Source organism: Mirounga leonina, unplaced genomic scaffold (assembly GCF_011800145.1).
Source record: "Mirounga leonina isolate KUSES-001 unplaced genomic scaffold, KU_Mleo_1.0 Mir_94, whole genome shotgun sequence".
Lineage (NCBI taxonomy): Eukaryota > Metazoa > Chordata > Mammalia > Carnivora > Phocidae > Mirounga > Mirounga leonina.
This window is the reverse complement of record NW_023270855.1, coordinates 615,825-632,083: the sequence shown is the minus strand read 5'-3', so window position 1 is coordinate 632,083 and position 16,259 is coordinate 615,825. Positions and strand designations below refer to the sequence as shown.

Here is a 16,259-nt window from a genome sequence, read left to right as displayed (position 1 = left end):
TGAACAAGGGGTCGACGAGAGTGGACGGAGAAGTCAGAGAGGCAGACGGGGAGTCCATATCCCCAGGGTGTCTTGGGCCACAAATGGGTTATTCTAAGTAGTCTGCAGCTGTGTTGCTAATCAACTGGAGGTGGCTGGGAGGAGGTGGGGGACCAGGAGAGAGGCTGGTGCTATCTCTGGGAGAGAAGATGGGCATGGACCAGGGTGGGGTAGTCTCAGGGTCCAGGGTATATTTTCAAGTTAGAGGGGTTGGGTCAGGTGGTTCAGGAGAAGGTGCGCTGGGTGGCAGAGTGGATGGAGGAGAAGGAGGGGAAGCTGGGACCAGGCCGATGGTTCAAGAGACAGAAGTCCTGCCTGGCTCAGGAAGGCCAGCTGGATACTGCAGAGATTGGGGTCCAGTGTGGCCTGGACTGGGGGTGACAGGCAGGCAGGGCTGGTCTATGTGGTGCTGGTCGCCAAGGGTTGCTAGGACGAGAGTCTGGCTAGGACAGAAGCAGCCACTGGGGGCAACCAGTGGGGAAACTAAGGCAGGCACTTGATGACTGGAGAGAGACCCCATCAAGCACCAGGGAGGCACGTACTGAGCGAAACTGGGTTTGGCTTGTAGTGCCTGCCTGCCTTTCTTTACTCCTTATTAGTTTAAATTTTTTAAATTTATAAATAATTAAATTTTTAAAATTATTTTTATATTAATTATTTTTATAAATAAATTAAATTTTATTTATAAATAATTAAAATTATTTATTTGGTTTGTCCATGGAGCAAAATTCAAAACCACCAGAGGTTTTTTCAATCGAAAAATTCTATTCTATTACATACCATAGAATTAATCATTTAAAGTGTACAGTTCTGTGGCATTTAGTGCACTGACAATGTTGAAAGCGCCAGAGTTTTACAGTGAAAAGTCTCCTTCCCTCCCTAGTTCTTTGTGGTGTACACACACACACACACACACACACACACACACACTTTCTCTTTATTTTCTGTACTACATACATTGCTCTGTTCCTTGCTTTTTGATACAGGCAACAATTGGAAAACTAACAATATCTTAGCAGATGTTTATTCTGTAACAGGCAATAAGACCTTTACATGTGTTCTCATTTAATCCTTGGACACATCCCATGAGGTAGGTACTATTATTACTTTCATTTAACAAATGAGGAAACTGAAGCACAGAAAGGCTGAGTAACTTGTCCAAGGACACATAGCTAGTGAGTGATAGAGTCAGTCTGGCATATGTAACATCCCTGACCTCCTCATCCTTTTACATAGCTTGTACGATGTTTTAAAATTAACTTATTTATTTTGTGATTCTTGTAGATTCATGTTGTAAGAAACAATCCCATGTGCCCAGTTCTCGGATTGGTAACATCTTTTTTTTTTTTATTTTAAGATTTTATTTTATTTATTTATTTGAGACAGAGAGAATGAGATACAGAGAGCATGAGAGGGAGGAGGGTCAGAGGGAGAAGCAGACTCCCTGCCGAGCAGGGAGCCCGATGCGGGACTCGATCCCGGGACTCCAGGATCATGACCTGAGCCGAAGGCAGTCGCTTAACCAACTGAGCCACCCAGGCGCCCCAACAACTCAATAATTTTTTTTAAAAGATTTTGTTTATTTATTTGAGAGAGAGGCAGAGAGAGAGAGAGTGCGGGGAGGCATAGAAGGAGAGGCAGAGGGATTTTATTTTTTTATTTTAATTTTTTTAAAAGATTTTATTTATTTATTTGAGAGAGAGAATGAGAGAGAGAGAGCACATGAGAGGGGGGAGGGCCAGAGGGAGAAGCAGGCACCCTGCCGAGCAGGGAGCCAGATGTGGGACTCGATCCCAGGACTCCAGGATCATGACCTGAGCCGAAGGCAGTCGCTTAACCAACTGAGCCACCCAGGCGCCCCCGGATTGGTAACATTTTGCAAAACTGCAGCGCAGGGTCACAACCAGTTCGTTGACGTTGATAAAATCCACCATCTTGTTCGGCACAATGTTTAAAACCATCTTTTAAATGATTGCAAACATTTCCAAAATGAGGAGGTCTCACAAAAAGATTTCTGGCTTACCTTGAGCCATCAGAAGATGAGGTCTGCCAGGGAGACTGCAAGAGTGGCCGGGAGCGTGTATAGAGCCAGAGCTCTGGGTTCTGAGGGTTCAGATTCTAGCACCGCCAATGACCAGCTGGGTGGCCTGAGACAGTTCCCACCACCTCTCTCCACGTCAGCTTCCACATCCATAGAATGGGACAGTGAACTCCACAGGGCCGATGAGGCGACAAAGTGAACTGGATCACGTGATGTGCTCAGAAGCGTTAGCACTCAGAAGATGTTTGTTGTTCTTTACCAACCTTGCCTTGTGCAGGTACTGCACTGGGTGCTTACGCAACTCATTTGTGCCTCCTGCAGCCTGAGTGGTAAATTACCACCCACTTTTGTAGATTGGGACACAGCCCAAGGCCACAGGGCCGGTCAGCAACTGAGCTGGATTACCACCCAGATGTGTTGCTTTCCCGGGACCACCAGGATTCTATCGCTGTCGCTTCGGGGCCGTGAGTTAGACCAGGGCCTCAGTTTCCCCATCCGTAGCACAGGACTGATTGGAGCACTTTCTTGCAAAGTTGTTAATGAAATCGAGGATGAGAGCCATCTCCAGGTGGGCCCTTCACAGAGAGCTTTGGGAAGGGGATGAAGCAGTGTGTACCTCATTGGGAGTCAAGGAAGGTACACCTGCTGCTGGGGGTGCTTCTGCCATGCCCTCCACATGGGTGGCAGGGAGGAGGGGTACAAGGAGCACTGCCTGCCTTCTGCACAGACCCTGCATTCTGTGCCAGCTCCAGTATCACATGGCTCCCCATCATCAAGATACCAACCCAACATCGCCTGCCTGGGGTAAGACTGCCAAAGCAAACCCCAACATCAGAGCCCCACCAGCTCTCCAAAGCTGTGTCCTAGAAAACGCAACCCCTCAAGGCCAACACCCCACTAACAGGACAAACAGACTCCTATGTAGCAGTCTCCCCTGCATGAAGCCTGCCTCTCCCCAGAGCACTGCCCCCACCTCAGGTCAACACTGCAGGCAGCCAGGCTAGGGGCCAATGACCCAATGACCTATACTTGGCTCCTTCTGCGGGCCCTGGGCCCAATGAGGGGCTGGAGGAGGTGGCTCTGGAGCGGGAGGTCCCCGCCCAGGGGGACGATGACTGCCCAGTCTCTGCCTGGCCTCCCCACAGAGCTGGCCTCCGTCTCAGTCTCAGCCAGACATGTCCAGCCTCCAGGCACTATGCTCCGGCCTGCCACTGCAGCCCCTCCCGGAGAACCCGCGCCGCTGGGCTGGGGTGCCCCACGCACCGGTCAGGACCCCCGGCCTCAGCCCCGCGGAGGAGCAGGTAAGAAGTCGGGCCCCATTCCTGCCGGGGTCTTTTGCCCTCTGGGTGCCCTCCAGATGGTCCGGGTGGGCATTTCCTATTCCTGCTGTATCTGCGGGAGCTGCAGCTTCTCAACTCAACTTCCCACCCCTGCCGGCCAGGAGCTCCCGAGGGGGTGTCGACGGGACAGGGGGATCCAACGTGTTCCACCCTCGGCCCACCCACTTCCTCATTCTCTCCCCAACGGCCATCCTTGGGTGCAAGATTAGGGTACCCATTACTGATGTGGGGATCCTGAGGCTCAAGGTCACTCAGCCAGGAAGCAGCGGCTCTGTGGCTGCCTTCAGTCAGAGGAGTGAAGCCGGGGCGAAGTGCCCCAAAAGCATGGCAGCGCGGTGTACCCTCCTGCCCCAGACACGCACACGACTTTGAATCTACGAAGCCAGCTCTTGTCTTCGCCTGTGTCCCTCCCCGCAAATCTTGCAGTGAGTTTACAGCGGAAGGCTAGAACGGCAGTGGGGGCGCGATGATGCTGGCGCCAGCTCCGCCTGTAGGAACAGGACGGAAGCCAGGTGTCCCCACCGTCGCCCACAGCCCCGAGAGCCCGGCCGGAGACGGCCTGGGACTGGGGGCGCTCCAGCCAGCACCCCGGGCAGGTCTGACCGTCTGGGAGCACACTTGTCTCCCTCGTAAGCTGGGGGGGCGGGGTGGATAATTACACCACGCGGTGGTGGAGGCCCGATGAAATGAAGTAGGTGGCACGGTTATATCAACAGTAGTCTCCTTTTTCTTTACTCAGAATTACTAGAGAGTTTCAGGAACAGTGTGTGTGTGTGGGGGGGATAGAAAATATAAGTAAGCACAGGGCGCCTGGGTGGCTCAGTTGGTTGAACGACTGCCTTCGGCTCAGGTCATGATCCTGGAGTCCCGGGATCGAGTCCCGCATCGGGCTCCCTGCTCGGCGGGGAGTCTGCTTCTCCCTCTGACCCTCCTCCCTCTCATGCTCTCTCTCATTCTCTCTGTCTCAAATAAATAAATAAAAAATCTTAAAAAAAAAAAAAAAGAAAATATAAGTAAGCACAAACATTAAAAAAGGAATCACACAACCCCACCCCAGATAAAGACTGCTGCGTTTCAGCGGCTGCCCCTAAACTTTCTGCCCAGCGCTGCTCACAAAGTGGGGGCGGGGCGCTGGGGGGGGGCGCTGGGGCGGGGAGGGGGCGGGGCTGGGCGGAGCTGGCACAGGAGAGGGTGGAGGGGGTGCGGGGGATGAGGGGTGTTGCGCTCGGGGGCTCTGGGGCAGGGCTGGGCGGAGCTGGCACAGGAGAAGGGTGGGGCGGGGTGCTGGGGGTGAGGGGTTTTTTGAGGGCGGGGCGCTGGGGCGGGGCTGGGCTGAGCGGGAGTTAGGAGAAGGGTGGGGGCGGGGTACTGGGTGTGAGGGGTGTTGCGTGGGCGGGCTCTGGGGCGGGGTTGGACGGAGCTGGCGCCAGGGAAGGGTGGGGGCGGGGCGCAGGGGAGTGCGGGGTGTTGCTGGGGGCGGGGCGCTGGGCCTGGCTCCACCCCCTTTATGGGGCGGTGCTTATCTCGCCCAGCCCAACTACGTCAAGGTAGTCATTAAAGCTTCCTCCCCCTGGGTCACCTCCCCGCTGGGTGCTAAGGCCTCGACTTTTGACCTTGAGGGCCTGGAGGGCTCTGCCACCTGCCCATCTCAGGTGATACTTTTTTTTTTTAAGATTTTATTTATTTGACAGAGAGAGAGAGAGACAGCCAGAGAGGGAACACAAGCAGGGGGAGTGGAGAGGCAGAAGCAGGCTTCCGGTTGAGCAGGGAGCCCGATTCAGGGCTCGATCCCAGGACCCTGGGAACGTGACCTGAGCCGAAGGCAGACGCTTAACGACTGAGCCACCCAGGCGCCCCTCAGGTGATACTTTTAGGGCTGTGTGATGGCCTCTTGTGCTGGGAGGAGGGCACCCAGGAGCTGAGGAGCTTGGTCACCTCATCTTTGCCCTGGGTATGTCGCCATTTGCTTGAAGGACACAAAACCCCTGGAGGAGGGGCTACTTGCAGGTCTGGGAGTTTGGACTGTTGAAGCCGCTAAACCTTCCCTGGGGTACCAGGGTCAGCCAGCCTTCCACTGGTGCTTGTGAAACAGTAAGAAAGATGTATGTTGACCTCTGCCCTGACCCCTCTTCCTGCTAATGCTTGGTCTTTGACCCCCGTTCCTGACACAAAGCTCCTAAATTCTTTGGAATTTCCTGGGTGATAGGAGCCTCTTTTGTTCTAAGGAAGCCACTGTGGGTGGGCTCCTAGAGGGGGGGCTGGTCACCAAAAAGACCATTCCATGATTAGAAACTTGGAACTTTGGGCCCCACCCCCCATTCTCTGGAGAGGGGAGAGGGGTGAGAAATCAAGTTAATAATCCATCATGCTTTGTGCCGAAGCCTCCATAGAAATCCCTTAACCACAGGGTTCAGAGAGCTGGGTTGCTGAACACACTGAAGTGCTGGGGCAGGTGTGGTGCCCTAAAAGGGCATGGAAGCTCCACGCCCCTTCCCCAGACCTTGCCTTGTGTACCTCTTCGTCTGGTTGTTCATCTGTATCCTTTCTCATATGCCTTATTATATAATAAACCAGTAGACATGTTTCTCTGAGTTCTCTGAGCTGCTCTAGCAAATTAGGAACCCAAGGAAGGAGGCTGTGGGAGTCCTGATATGTAGCTGGTTGGTCAGAAGTACAAGTGCAAGCCTGGGATGTGTGACCAGCATCTGAAGTGGGAGGGGCAGGTTTTGGGACTCAGTGTGTTAGCTCCCGGTGTGAGCTGACTCCGCGTAGATGGTGTCAGAACTGAATAGAATCTTAGGTCCCCCAGCTGGTGGGGAGAATTGGTCATGTGGGGAAACCCCTCAAACCAGTCACAGAAGCGTCCTGTGTGAGAACACTCCCCTTAGAGAAGAAACATGAGAGGCAGTCCCAAACCCAGTGACTTCACCAGCAGCTCGCTTTATACTTTTCCTTCAGCTTGTTTTCAATTCTTTCAAAATTTAATGTGTCTCTTTGATTTTTGACATAAACTTTCCAGGTAATTTTGTCAGATAAGGAAGTCAAGTATTATAATCGTGGAAGTTCCCCACTTCTCCTGAGTCACCATGGCCATTTTTTGGCATATCATCCACACACATTCTGTGTACATACAAAATGTGTGTGTGTCCTTCTTAAGAATATAGACACATTCTATACACGTCAGTTTTTTTTAGGTGTTCGTTATTGGTGAGTTTAGAGTTGTCCCATACTTGTAACTGGTGCGCAGTATTTCATTACTTGGGTGCGCTTCACTCTTTGTTCTTCTTTAAGTAGATTTCTCTGTTTAAATATGGAGTATGGTCTGGCTATAATTTTAGTCAGTGTATTCTCAGCACAAACACAGGACAGCTTCTATAGTGCAGAGGGAAATTTTCGTCGTGTCATAGGAGCAGTTGCTCTACTAGAAATGTCTTTAGCACCCCCTGGTGCCATACGCAACTACCCTTAGTGACCTTTTCTCCAAATCCTGCCCCACCTGCGGGGGCTATTCTGGACATCAGATACCCAGACCTGAAGACCTCCCACCTGTGTCCATGTTCCCATCACTAATAACACACTATGTTGAGCTTCTTGAGAGTGGGGATCTGTTGGGTTCATTCCTGGGTCTTCAGTGACACCAGTACTTGTTGGTTGAATGAACAGGCAAGAGTCTATGCTAAGTGCTCCAACCAAATCCTACAAGAGTTTAGTGGGCAGGAGAAACCTAGGAGGGCCTCTTGGAGGAGGTGGTCATGGCAACATGGTCAAGATTCTTAGACTGGGAAATCCTAAAAGGAAGGCCATTTGGAGACAAAGGGGGGCAGTGAGTGAACATGCAGAGAAGGGCCTGTCCAAAGTATCATGGGGGTGAAGGAGGCCCCGTGTAGGTCCAAGCTGGCTATGGAGCTTGGAGAGTCAGGCCCAGCCAAATTATTGAGGACCCTGAAAGCCAAAAGCAGTGGGGACTTTATCAGATGAGTAATGGGTATCCCTTGAGGGTTTCTGAGTAGGGGCATGACCTGCTGCTTAACAATACTCCCCACAGAGAGTATAAAGGTTTCTACAGATTTCCTAAAAGGGCAGGGTGGGCAAGAGGCCCAACTAGAAGAAAGAATTGGCAGCACGGAGGGCCATGAGTGTGGGAGATGATTATTTTGATGGCTGGCAATCCCATGGTACGTGTATGTGCCAGACTCTGTTCACTTAGTCGCCAAGACAGCCTATGACGTGTGTGCTGTTATTGTGCTCATTTTCCAGGAGAGGAGACTGAAGTTCAGGGACTTGAAGGGTGCCCCATAGCCACCCCTCTGGGATAGACCGAGATCTGAAGAGCCAGAGCACTGTAGCTGCAGCCTGGGCAGAGGCTGCCCCACCCGCAGCTAGGAAGCACCTGAGCCACAGTTTAGACCCAGGAGGTCCTGCTCCAGTTCAGGCCAGAGCTGGCCTAATGAAGCCTGAGCAAGAGTGGGTGCGAGGACTGGGGTGATTCAAACAAGGCCACGCCAGGTGGATCATGGCCATGATTTTTGACAGAAAGAGTGAAGTCAAAAACTTACAGGTGCCAGTTAGGACGGAAGGAAGGCCTAAGCCGAGTTCTCTCCCCCTCCCTCTCCTCTCTCTCTCCCTGTCTGTCTGTCTGTCTGTCTCTCTCTCTCTCTCTCTCACACACACACACACACACACACACACACACACACACACACACACACACACTGTTCTGTGAGCTAACCAATGTCGCAGGCTGGTATCCTTTTAGGTGATCAGCCACGACCCAGGAAAGATTTGCTTATGGCAGAAGTACCACTGTTCCCAAGACAGGATTCTGTCCCTGTCTATTATTTTCCTAGGGCTGCTGTTAGAAATCTGAAATGGGTTTCCTTGGGCCACAGGCAAGCAACACTAATGTATATGCAAGGATATTGATATCTTGCTTGTTCTTTTGCTCTCTGATTGAGTCTTGTGATTCCCATTTTCGGGGCGCAAATATTACACATGAGATTGTCCTGGTTTATGTTTACATGTCTCAAAAGTTCGTGATATATTTTCAGTAGCATTAAATATATTGTAAAATATCAAGTTAAAAAATATATGCAGCAGGGCTGCATTCCTTCTGGAGGCTCCGGGGGGTTGGGGGTGGAGTGGGGGTGGATTTCTTTGTTTGCCTTTTCTAGCTTCTAGAGACTGTCTGCGGGTTTTGGCTTGTGGCCTCATCCTGTCTTCCATCTTCAAAGCCACCAGCGTAGCCAATTCAAATCTCTTTTTCTGACTCAGAAAAAGAGTCCTCTTACGAGAAAAAGAGTCCTCTTACGAGGACTCTGGTGAATATATAGGGCTGAGCTGGGTAATGCAGGATAATCTCCCATCCTCAAATCCTTAATCTGCAAAATCACATGTTTTGCCTTGTAATTTAACGTATTCATAGGTTCCAAGGCATAGAGTGCAGACGTCTTTGCGGGCCGTTATTCTGCCCACCACACCATTAGGCATCCAGAATTCTCCAACCTGATGACTAAACCCGGGACATTCTATGAATTAATCCTCTGGCCCTAAGGGAACAGGCCACTGAGTTTGTTAGATTTTCAGGCCTATTGAGGCCAGGTGGGAGTGGGGAGTTGTCTAGAATATTCTTTCCAATTTATGTGTCTTGAATACATCTGATTTTATCAATAAGAACCCACTTAGAACATGTATTATATGATTAATGGGCCATAATTTCACCAATGATAATTCACCTCTGACATTCTTTTTTTTTTTTAAGGATTTTATTTATTTATTTGACAGAGAGGGAGAGAGAGAGAGAGGAAGCATGAGCAGGGTGAGGGGCAGAAGGAGAGGAAGAAGCATGTGGGACTTGATCCCAGGACCCTGGGATCATGACCTGAGCTGAAGACAGACACTTAACCGACTGAGCCCCCCAGGCGTCCCGACCTCTGACATTGTATATGCTGCACAGCAGACCCTCTGATGTAGACTGAGATTTGGAGAACTGAAGTACTCGTGGTCACATCCTGTGATTAGCATGCCAGCTGACCACCCAGGACGTGAGTTGCCAAGTAGGGTGCCTGCTGGCTCTCCCCGTGGGTGTTGTGATATCTTAAAATAGACCAAAGTCCTCTAAACAAGGAAGCTACAAAGCCGGGTTAGGGAGGAAGCAAGAAATACTCCTTAGGTTCTGGTTTAGGGATCTTTAAAAGAGCAGGTGAGTAGAGGCGTTGTGTGCTGGACAGTGCGCATTTTCTCCTCTGATCCTTTTGACTACACAGCTGAGTAGGCCATGCCAAGAGATGAGGAGCCTGAGGCAGGGGTGAGCAACCCAGGGTCACACAGTAGGTGGCAGGGCCAGGGGCAGGCTCAGCTCTGGCTGCTGTTCATGCTTCTCAGGGGGCCGCCGACCCTGTCACTACACCCAGCCTTTCCTCACTGAGCCTACTCTGCAGAGGTCCCCAAGGTCCCTGGGTACCTGGGCTCCCCCATAGTCCTGCCTCATGCCTGTGGTGGGATCTTGGGCAGATACAACCTGTCTGAGCACCATTTTCTCATCTTAATGCTGAGAGTTGCTCCCAATAAGAGACTTGGAGCATTGAATCCTGGCCAGCAAACAGATCTGCTGCTTTGTGAATTTTTTCACAAGAAATATTTACTGCATGTCTATTACATAACTCTAGACATAGGGGACAAAGTTATCGAACAAAACTATAATAGAAGACAATGTTCCTGAACTAAGTAAAAACATGAAATTGTCGATAAAAAGATACAGTTTATCCTGGAAAGAGAAAAAAATGAAAATCTGATGTAGGATAGTTGACATTAAGACATATCTAGACTAAATTAGTGAATTTCGGGGATAAAGAAAAATTCAATGGTCATAAAATGGAAATCTTATGCAAGGGGAAAATATGGCACCCAGAGATTTTGTGCTGCATTTAGGATTCAGGAACTTGCCAGAATCCCCTTTATGTGTATGGCATACATGCATTCTTCCTTCAGAACAGGCTGAATTTTTTACAGCGTTTAAAGACATTCTGAAGAATGGCCAAGTTATTTCTATCAATTGATACATTTTAAAAATCATAGAATTTGACAAGGTTGAGTCCAGGACCTCGGTAAGTTCAAGTGAAGCCGGCCCTGCTGTGAGGACATCGGATTCCCACTGTGCTGCCCCGTTAGCGGGTTGTGAAATCTGTTTAGGGGGTTGCAGTCAGTATTAGAAAATGAAATAAAAGAAACTAGAACAGGATAGAATACATTAGGAGCTATGTAGTAAGGTCAAGTCTTGTGTAGATTTTGTGTGTGTGTGTGTTATGTATTGCTTTTGAAACTTCTCTTTAAATGCTCAGTTTCACTTGAAAAGCTCTTATGAGAAGCTCTACACCAGCTAGAAAACAACAGTAATCTTTGTGTTGAGGTGTACATGCACAGAAAGCAGCCAAAACCACGTGTGCACAGATGTGAATGTCACAGGTGCACAGGGAGAGGGGGACAGACCCGGGCCTTGAAGGGGGACCTCTGTCCTGACGTCTAATGCGTGGCTTGGCCTATCAACAGAGTTATGCAGTGTGTCCCTTAAGTGTGGGCTTCTTTCACTCAACAGCAGGTTGGGAGAGGCTGCCCGGCCGCTGCATGTCGCTGTGGATGGTTTATCCTCGTTGATACCCTGTAGTGGTTCCCAAAATGGGGTCCCCGGGCCAGCAGTGGCAGCACCAGGGAACTGGTCAGAGACGCAGATCAGAGGCTGCACCAGACCCTCTGGGTGATTCCGACGTCTGCTGGAGTGTGAGACCCTCCTGCTGCAGCATATTCCTAGCCACTCTTCTTGAGGGAGAAACTCCTATTTCTCATCAGTTGTTTTTCCAAGGGAGAAGGGATGATGCATGTCTTTTCCACATGAAAATTAACGCCCTGAGCTGGGGTTTTCTTTATGGCCTCTCTTGCCATCTGCTGCCTCCTGATTACCCATCTCCTTTCTTTCCTCCTATCCCACCCAGCCCCTAAGGCCCCAGTGACACCCTCGTCCCTCAGTCCTGGGTGTGTCTTACCCAGGCAGCGTTGGACCTCTGGGTGCATTGCACAGGTGGTTCTGCTCCTAGCCCTCTGCCCCAGGCACCTGCGCTCCTGGCTAGACATCCAGTGCCATCTCCCTGGTAGTACTTCTGTCCCTGCCCAAATGCTGGCATACCTAGTCCTGGGCCCTAGCGTCTTCTCCCATCACCTGCTGCCTCCCCGTGTCCAAAGCCCACCTATCTTCCTCAAGTATCACACCACCTCTTCCCTCAGCAGATAGGCACTGAGTGAATGAGGGAATAAATTCACCACACCCAGCTCCTCATCTCCCCACCCCCAAAGCGCTTTGTGCCCCAGGGTCAGCTGGTTGAAGAAATGGCCTCCACATCCACCCAGACACCAGGCTGTCACCTTGGTCCCCTCTCGCACTTTGCCTGCCTCCAGGCTCTAGTCCAGGTGTTGGAAGGAAGAGTGCTATGAAGGGGTCTGCCAGGACTCCCGCCCTCCTTGAACTTAGCAAGACAGATTGTAAGCGATAAAACAAGCAACCCCTAGAACATCCAACAGTGAAAAGCTTGGGAAGGAGACAGAGGCAGGGGGAGAGCCTGGGAGTCAAGAGGGGAAGGTCAAGGCAGCCCACTGCAGAGCAGGGGCATCTGGACTGAGGCCTGAGTAGAGGAAGAGACCCTCCAAGAGAAGGCAGGGTGGCAGAGTGGGTTTAGGCAGAGGGAAGGGTAAGTGCCAAGGCCCTGCGCCAGGACCAGGACCCTCAGGGACGTCTGGAGGATTGACAAGAGGGTTTGGGAGTTGGTCTGGATGAGAAGCCCTGGGAAGGTTTCTTCTTTCTCTTGGCCTGCTGTCCCTGGCTCCAGGCTCTGCCCCAGGCCTGCCTGGATCTGGAGGGATCTCACTTCCGGAGCTGCAACTGTGCAGTTGTGCATTGTCTGAGGCTGGTTGCCAAGCTGGGCGCTGATGCAGTGTTGCTTCTCTACACTTGCACAAGTTGGCCGTGGGCTCCTGGCAGATCTGCTTTCCCCACCGTTGAGTCTGCATCTCCCACTGTAGCTGCAAGCCTCAGGGCAGGCCCCTCTCTCTCTGGTCCTTGACTGGGATAAACAAATGCAGGGACTAGAGATCTGCCTACATGAAGCGGGGAGGACAATCAGGGAAGGCTTCTTGTAGGAGGTGACATTGTAGATGGGCTTGAAGTGAGAACTAGGTAGTCTCTGGGTGGGGGCATAGGTTTCTCAGTGGAGCAGAGGCGAATCTCAGTAGGGAAAGGGGATGGCCTCACAGTGTTTGGCCTGGAGATCGCCCGCCTCCATCTGCCCCTCCCCCTTCTCCTCCCCCAGTTGGCGCTGAGGAATGCCCTGCGCTACTTCCCCCCAGATGTCCAGGAGCTACTGGCCCCTGAGTTTGCCCAGGAGCTGCGACTGTATGGGCATATCTACATGTACCGGTTCTGCCCTGACATGAAAATGAGGTCAGTGCTGGGGGGTGCAGCGTCAAAGGGGGCCCCGAGTGGGCAGCTCATGAGAGGGACGGAGCTGGAGGTCAGCCGGGGGGAATCCAGGCTATCCACACTAGGAGGCCCACAGCTGTGGCGAGCTGAGTGGACAGCCCTCACACAGAGGGCGGGGGGGTGGCCGTGTTGTCGTCTGTGGGGGTTCTGTAGCCTCGAGTTGGCTACAGCCGCCAGCCTGGCCAGGAGATGAGGGAATCCTTTTCAGACAGGTGTCTCTGACCTACCGTCCTGGGGAGTCAATCCTGAGCAATTCTGGAGCCAAATTGTATATGAAATCCCTTTCCTAAACTTCATGCCTTGTCCTACCGAGAGATGAGGAGAGCTTTAAAGGGATGGCTCTGTCAGTGTTCTCAAACAGCTTAGGTTCCGCATTAGGGGGGTCTCAGGCTGAACGGTGCATGGCACTGGAGGCCTTGTAAAAAAGAGGTAGATGGCTGGGCCTCACCCTACATTGTGGATTCAGCAGTTCTGGGGGGTGGGGGCCCGAGGGTCTGCCATTCTCATGGTTCCCAGACAATGCTGCCCCCACCCAGAGCTCACACTCTAAGCACCACTGTTCTGGAATATGCTGAGGCCCAGACTTGTCTGGAACCACCCCAGGGAATGTAATTCTCCCCATAAAGTAGGAGCCACATCCCCTCACTCCTGTCAGGGCCTGTCGGCCTGGCATCTGCTCTAGAATTGATGCCCAGGAGCACTGGTGGCATGAAGGAAAGAAGAGATGAATAAACTCCATCTGGAGTAGAGGCTTCTGGAAGGCAGACATCAGCTTTGCTTCATCCATTTTCTCCCAGTTGGACCTTGCCAAGTGGGGACAAGGGGTGGTGCAGCTGGGTAGGGACCTAACTCCCCATCAGGGGAGGGGAACAACGTGAGCACCAGAGTGGGCTGGCTTGGATGGTTTGGAACTGCCATCTGCTGGCAACTCCCGGGCGACTTCTGCAGGATGCCGTCTGGCTGTCCACACCTGCGTGGCCAGGTGCTGGGCTGTGGCCAGCGTGGGCCTGAGCTTCAGCGGGCAGGGAGCCTGGTGCCCTCCCATCGTCACACCTGGTGGCTGGACTCCCCTTGCAGGGCCTACCCGATCGGGCAGTACCCCTGCCGGACAAGAGCTGCTGCAGCCATCATGCACATGATCATGAACAACCTGGACCCTGCCGTGGCCCAGGTAACAACCGGGGGAAACTGAGGCCTGGGGCCAGCACTGCCCAATAGAAACGTAACTCAAGACATACGTATAATGCTTTTAAGCTTTTGATTTAGAAACAAAGATAGATTCATAGGAAGTTGTAAAGATAGTGGAGAGGGGACCACTAAACCTGCTCCCAGCTTCCCCCAGTGGCTGTATCTTCTGTGACTACCACACAGCATCAACATTGCTATAATGGACATACATGTCATTTTAAATTTTCTAAAAGCCTCATGAAAAAGTAAAAAACAAACAAACAGATTTACTATTGTATTTTGTTTATCCCAATGTACCAGAAATATTATCATTTTAACCTGTAGTATAAACATTATTGAAATATTTTACAACCTTTTTTCCTACTAAGTCTTTGAAGTCGGGGTGTATTTTACATTAGAGCACGTCAGACGAGCTATGGTTCAAGTGTTCGATAGCCACACGTGGATGATGCCACCCAGTCTGGCCATGTGTGTCCGGCACGGGCGTCCTTGGGGGCCAGGCTGTACGTCAGATGCCCATTTTGAGAAAGGATAGCCTTTGCAGGGGTGTGTCCAAGTATTAAACTTGAGGGCAATATGGTCCTAGAATTTGAATGTTCCACCTCGAGGCGAGAACTTCCTCAGCCCTGGCCCTGGCCTCAGACCCTGGTCACAGACGGACCCCTGACATTGACCCTGGGCTAAGTTCCCAGAGGGACCCCAGATCCAGGTCTGACCCTCACCTCACACTGAGCTCTTACCTGGTCACAGGTGGGCCAATGTTCCCTGGGCCTCGCCCTTTCTGCCTTCTCTCCCTGCCCTTAACACTCCTTCTTCAAGGGCCATCAGCCACCTTGCCCTCTTGAGCACAGTGCCGAGGTGGGGGCCCTCCCAGGCCCCCATCTCAGATGATACCATGTCTTCTCCAGTTTCCCCAGGAGCTCGTGACCTATGGAGGAAATGGGCAGGTGTTCAGCAACTGGGCTCAGGTATGCTGGACTGTATGGCTTCCCCCCACCCCACCCCACGTCTTCTGGCCTGGTAGGAGCTTACAACCAGGGCTCAGGACTCAGGTCTCTGCCTCCCTGTTGCCTGAGAGGCCAACACTGGAGATACTCAGTTACTGACGGTTCCAAGGTCATGAATGGCAGTATTGGAGGCACCAAGAGCCACTGGAGAGTAATGAAGGCCTGGAGGGATGGGGCACTGGCAGCACTTCTAGGGCTGTGGGAGCTCTCTGGGCCTGGGTGGGGACTTGGGGTGCGGCGTGCCCCCCCCCTTACAGAGCCCTCCATGTTTCCTCTCCCCTGCAGTTCTGGCTGACAATGTCCTACTTGTCGCAGATGACGGAGGAGCAGACCCTGGTCATGTATAGTGGACACCCACTGGGCCTCTTCCCGAGCAGCCCCCAGGCCCCCCGGCTGGTCATCACTAATGGGATGGTGGGTCCTGGGGCAGCTGGGCATTGTCCTGCCTTGGGGTGGGAGAGCCAGGTGCCCCCAACACCTGCCTCCCCATCGTTCCCTCTGTGAGCCCCCAGCCCTTGGCTCCCATCCCTCTTTTCCAGGTCATTCCCAACTACTCCTCCAGGACAGAGTATGAGAAGCTCTTTGCCGTGGGAGTTACAATGTAAGTCCTATCTCACTATTGCAGTTTATATGAGGGTGTTTCCACCTCAGCCATGTGGTGGCTATGTAGCAACATTAAAAACAATTTGAAAAACCCTCACAATGGCAGCACCAAAGCACAATTGCCTGTTGACATATTCCCTAGGGGTTTTGTGGATATGCATACTACAGTTTTTATACACTTGCGAGCAAGTGAACAATTTGGATCCTGCTTTTTCCCAACATTTCGTTATGTTATGAACAATTTCAAATAGACAAAACATTGAAAGAATTAACAGTGAATACCGAGATTCTGTGTTTAACACACTACCAAACTCTGTGTCCCGTGTCTATCTATCCATCCCTCTATCCATCTGTCTGACTAACTTGGCTTTTGATGCGTCTCAAAGTAAGCTGTAGATATGATGGCCTGGAATTCAGTATTTGTTTACAGGGTTTTTTTTTTTTTCCTTTTGAAGTAAAATTTACATGAAATGCACACATCCTAGTGCACCATTTGATAAGTTTGACAAATGTGTGCA

The 16,259-nt window shown here is 51.5% G+C and overlaps 1 protein-coding gene across 1 annotated transcript in view; it reads left to right on the top strand.

Annotated features, from left to right (window-relative positions):
* The first annotated feature begins 3,144 nt into the window (after nucleotides 1–3,144).
* Nucleotides 3,145–16,259, top strand: part of UROC1 (urocanate hydratase 1) — a 45,416-nt gene continuing 32,301 nt past the window's right edge. Inside the window, exons 1-6 of the mRNA XM_034997352.1 lie at nucleotides 3,145–3,381; nucleotides 12,774–12,904; nucleotides 14,021–14,114; nucleotides 15,040–15,099; nucleotides 15,424–15,552; nucleotides 15,678–15,739. Coding sequence (XP_034853243.1) covers nucleotides 3,256–3,381; nucleotides 12,774–12,904; nucleotides 14,021–14,114; nucleotides 15,040–15,099; nucleotides 15,424–15,552; nucleotides 15,678–15,739 — 602 coding nt within the window. The 5' untranslated portion in view covers nucleotides 3,145–3,255. The remainder of the gene's footprint in view (nucleotides 3,382–12,773; nucleotides 12,905–14,020; nucleotides 14,115–15,039; nucleotides 15,100–15,423; nucleotides 15,553–15,677; nucleotides 15,740–16,259) is intronic.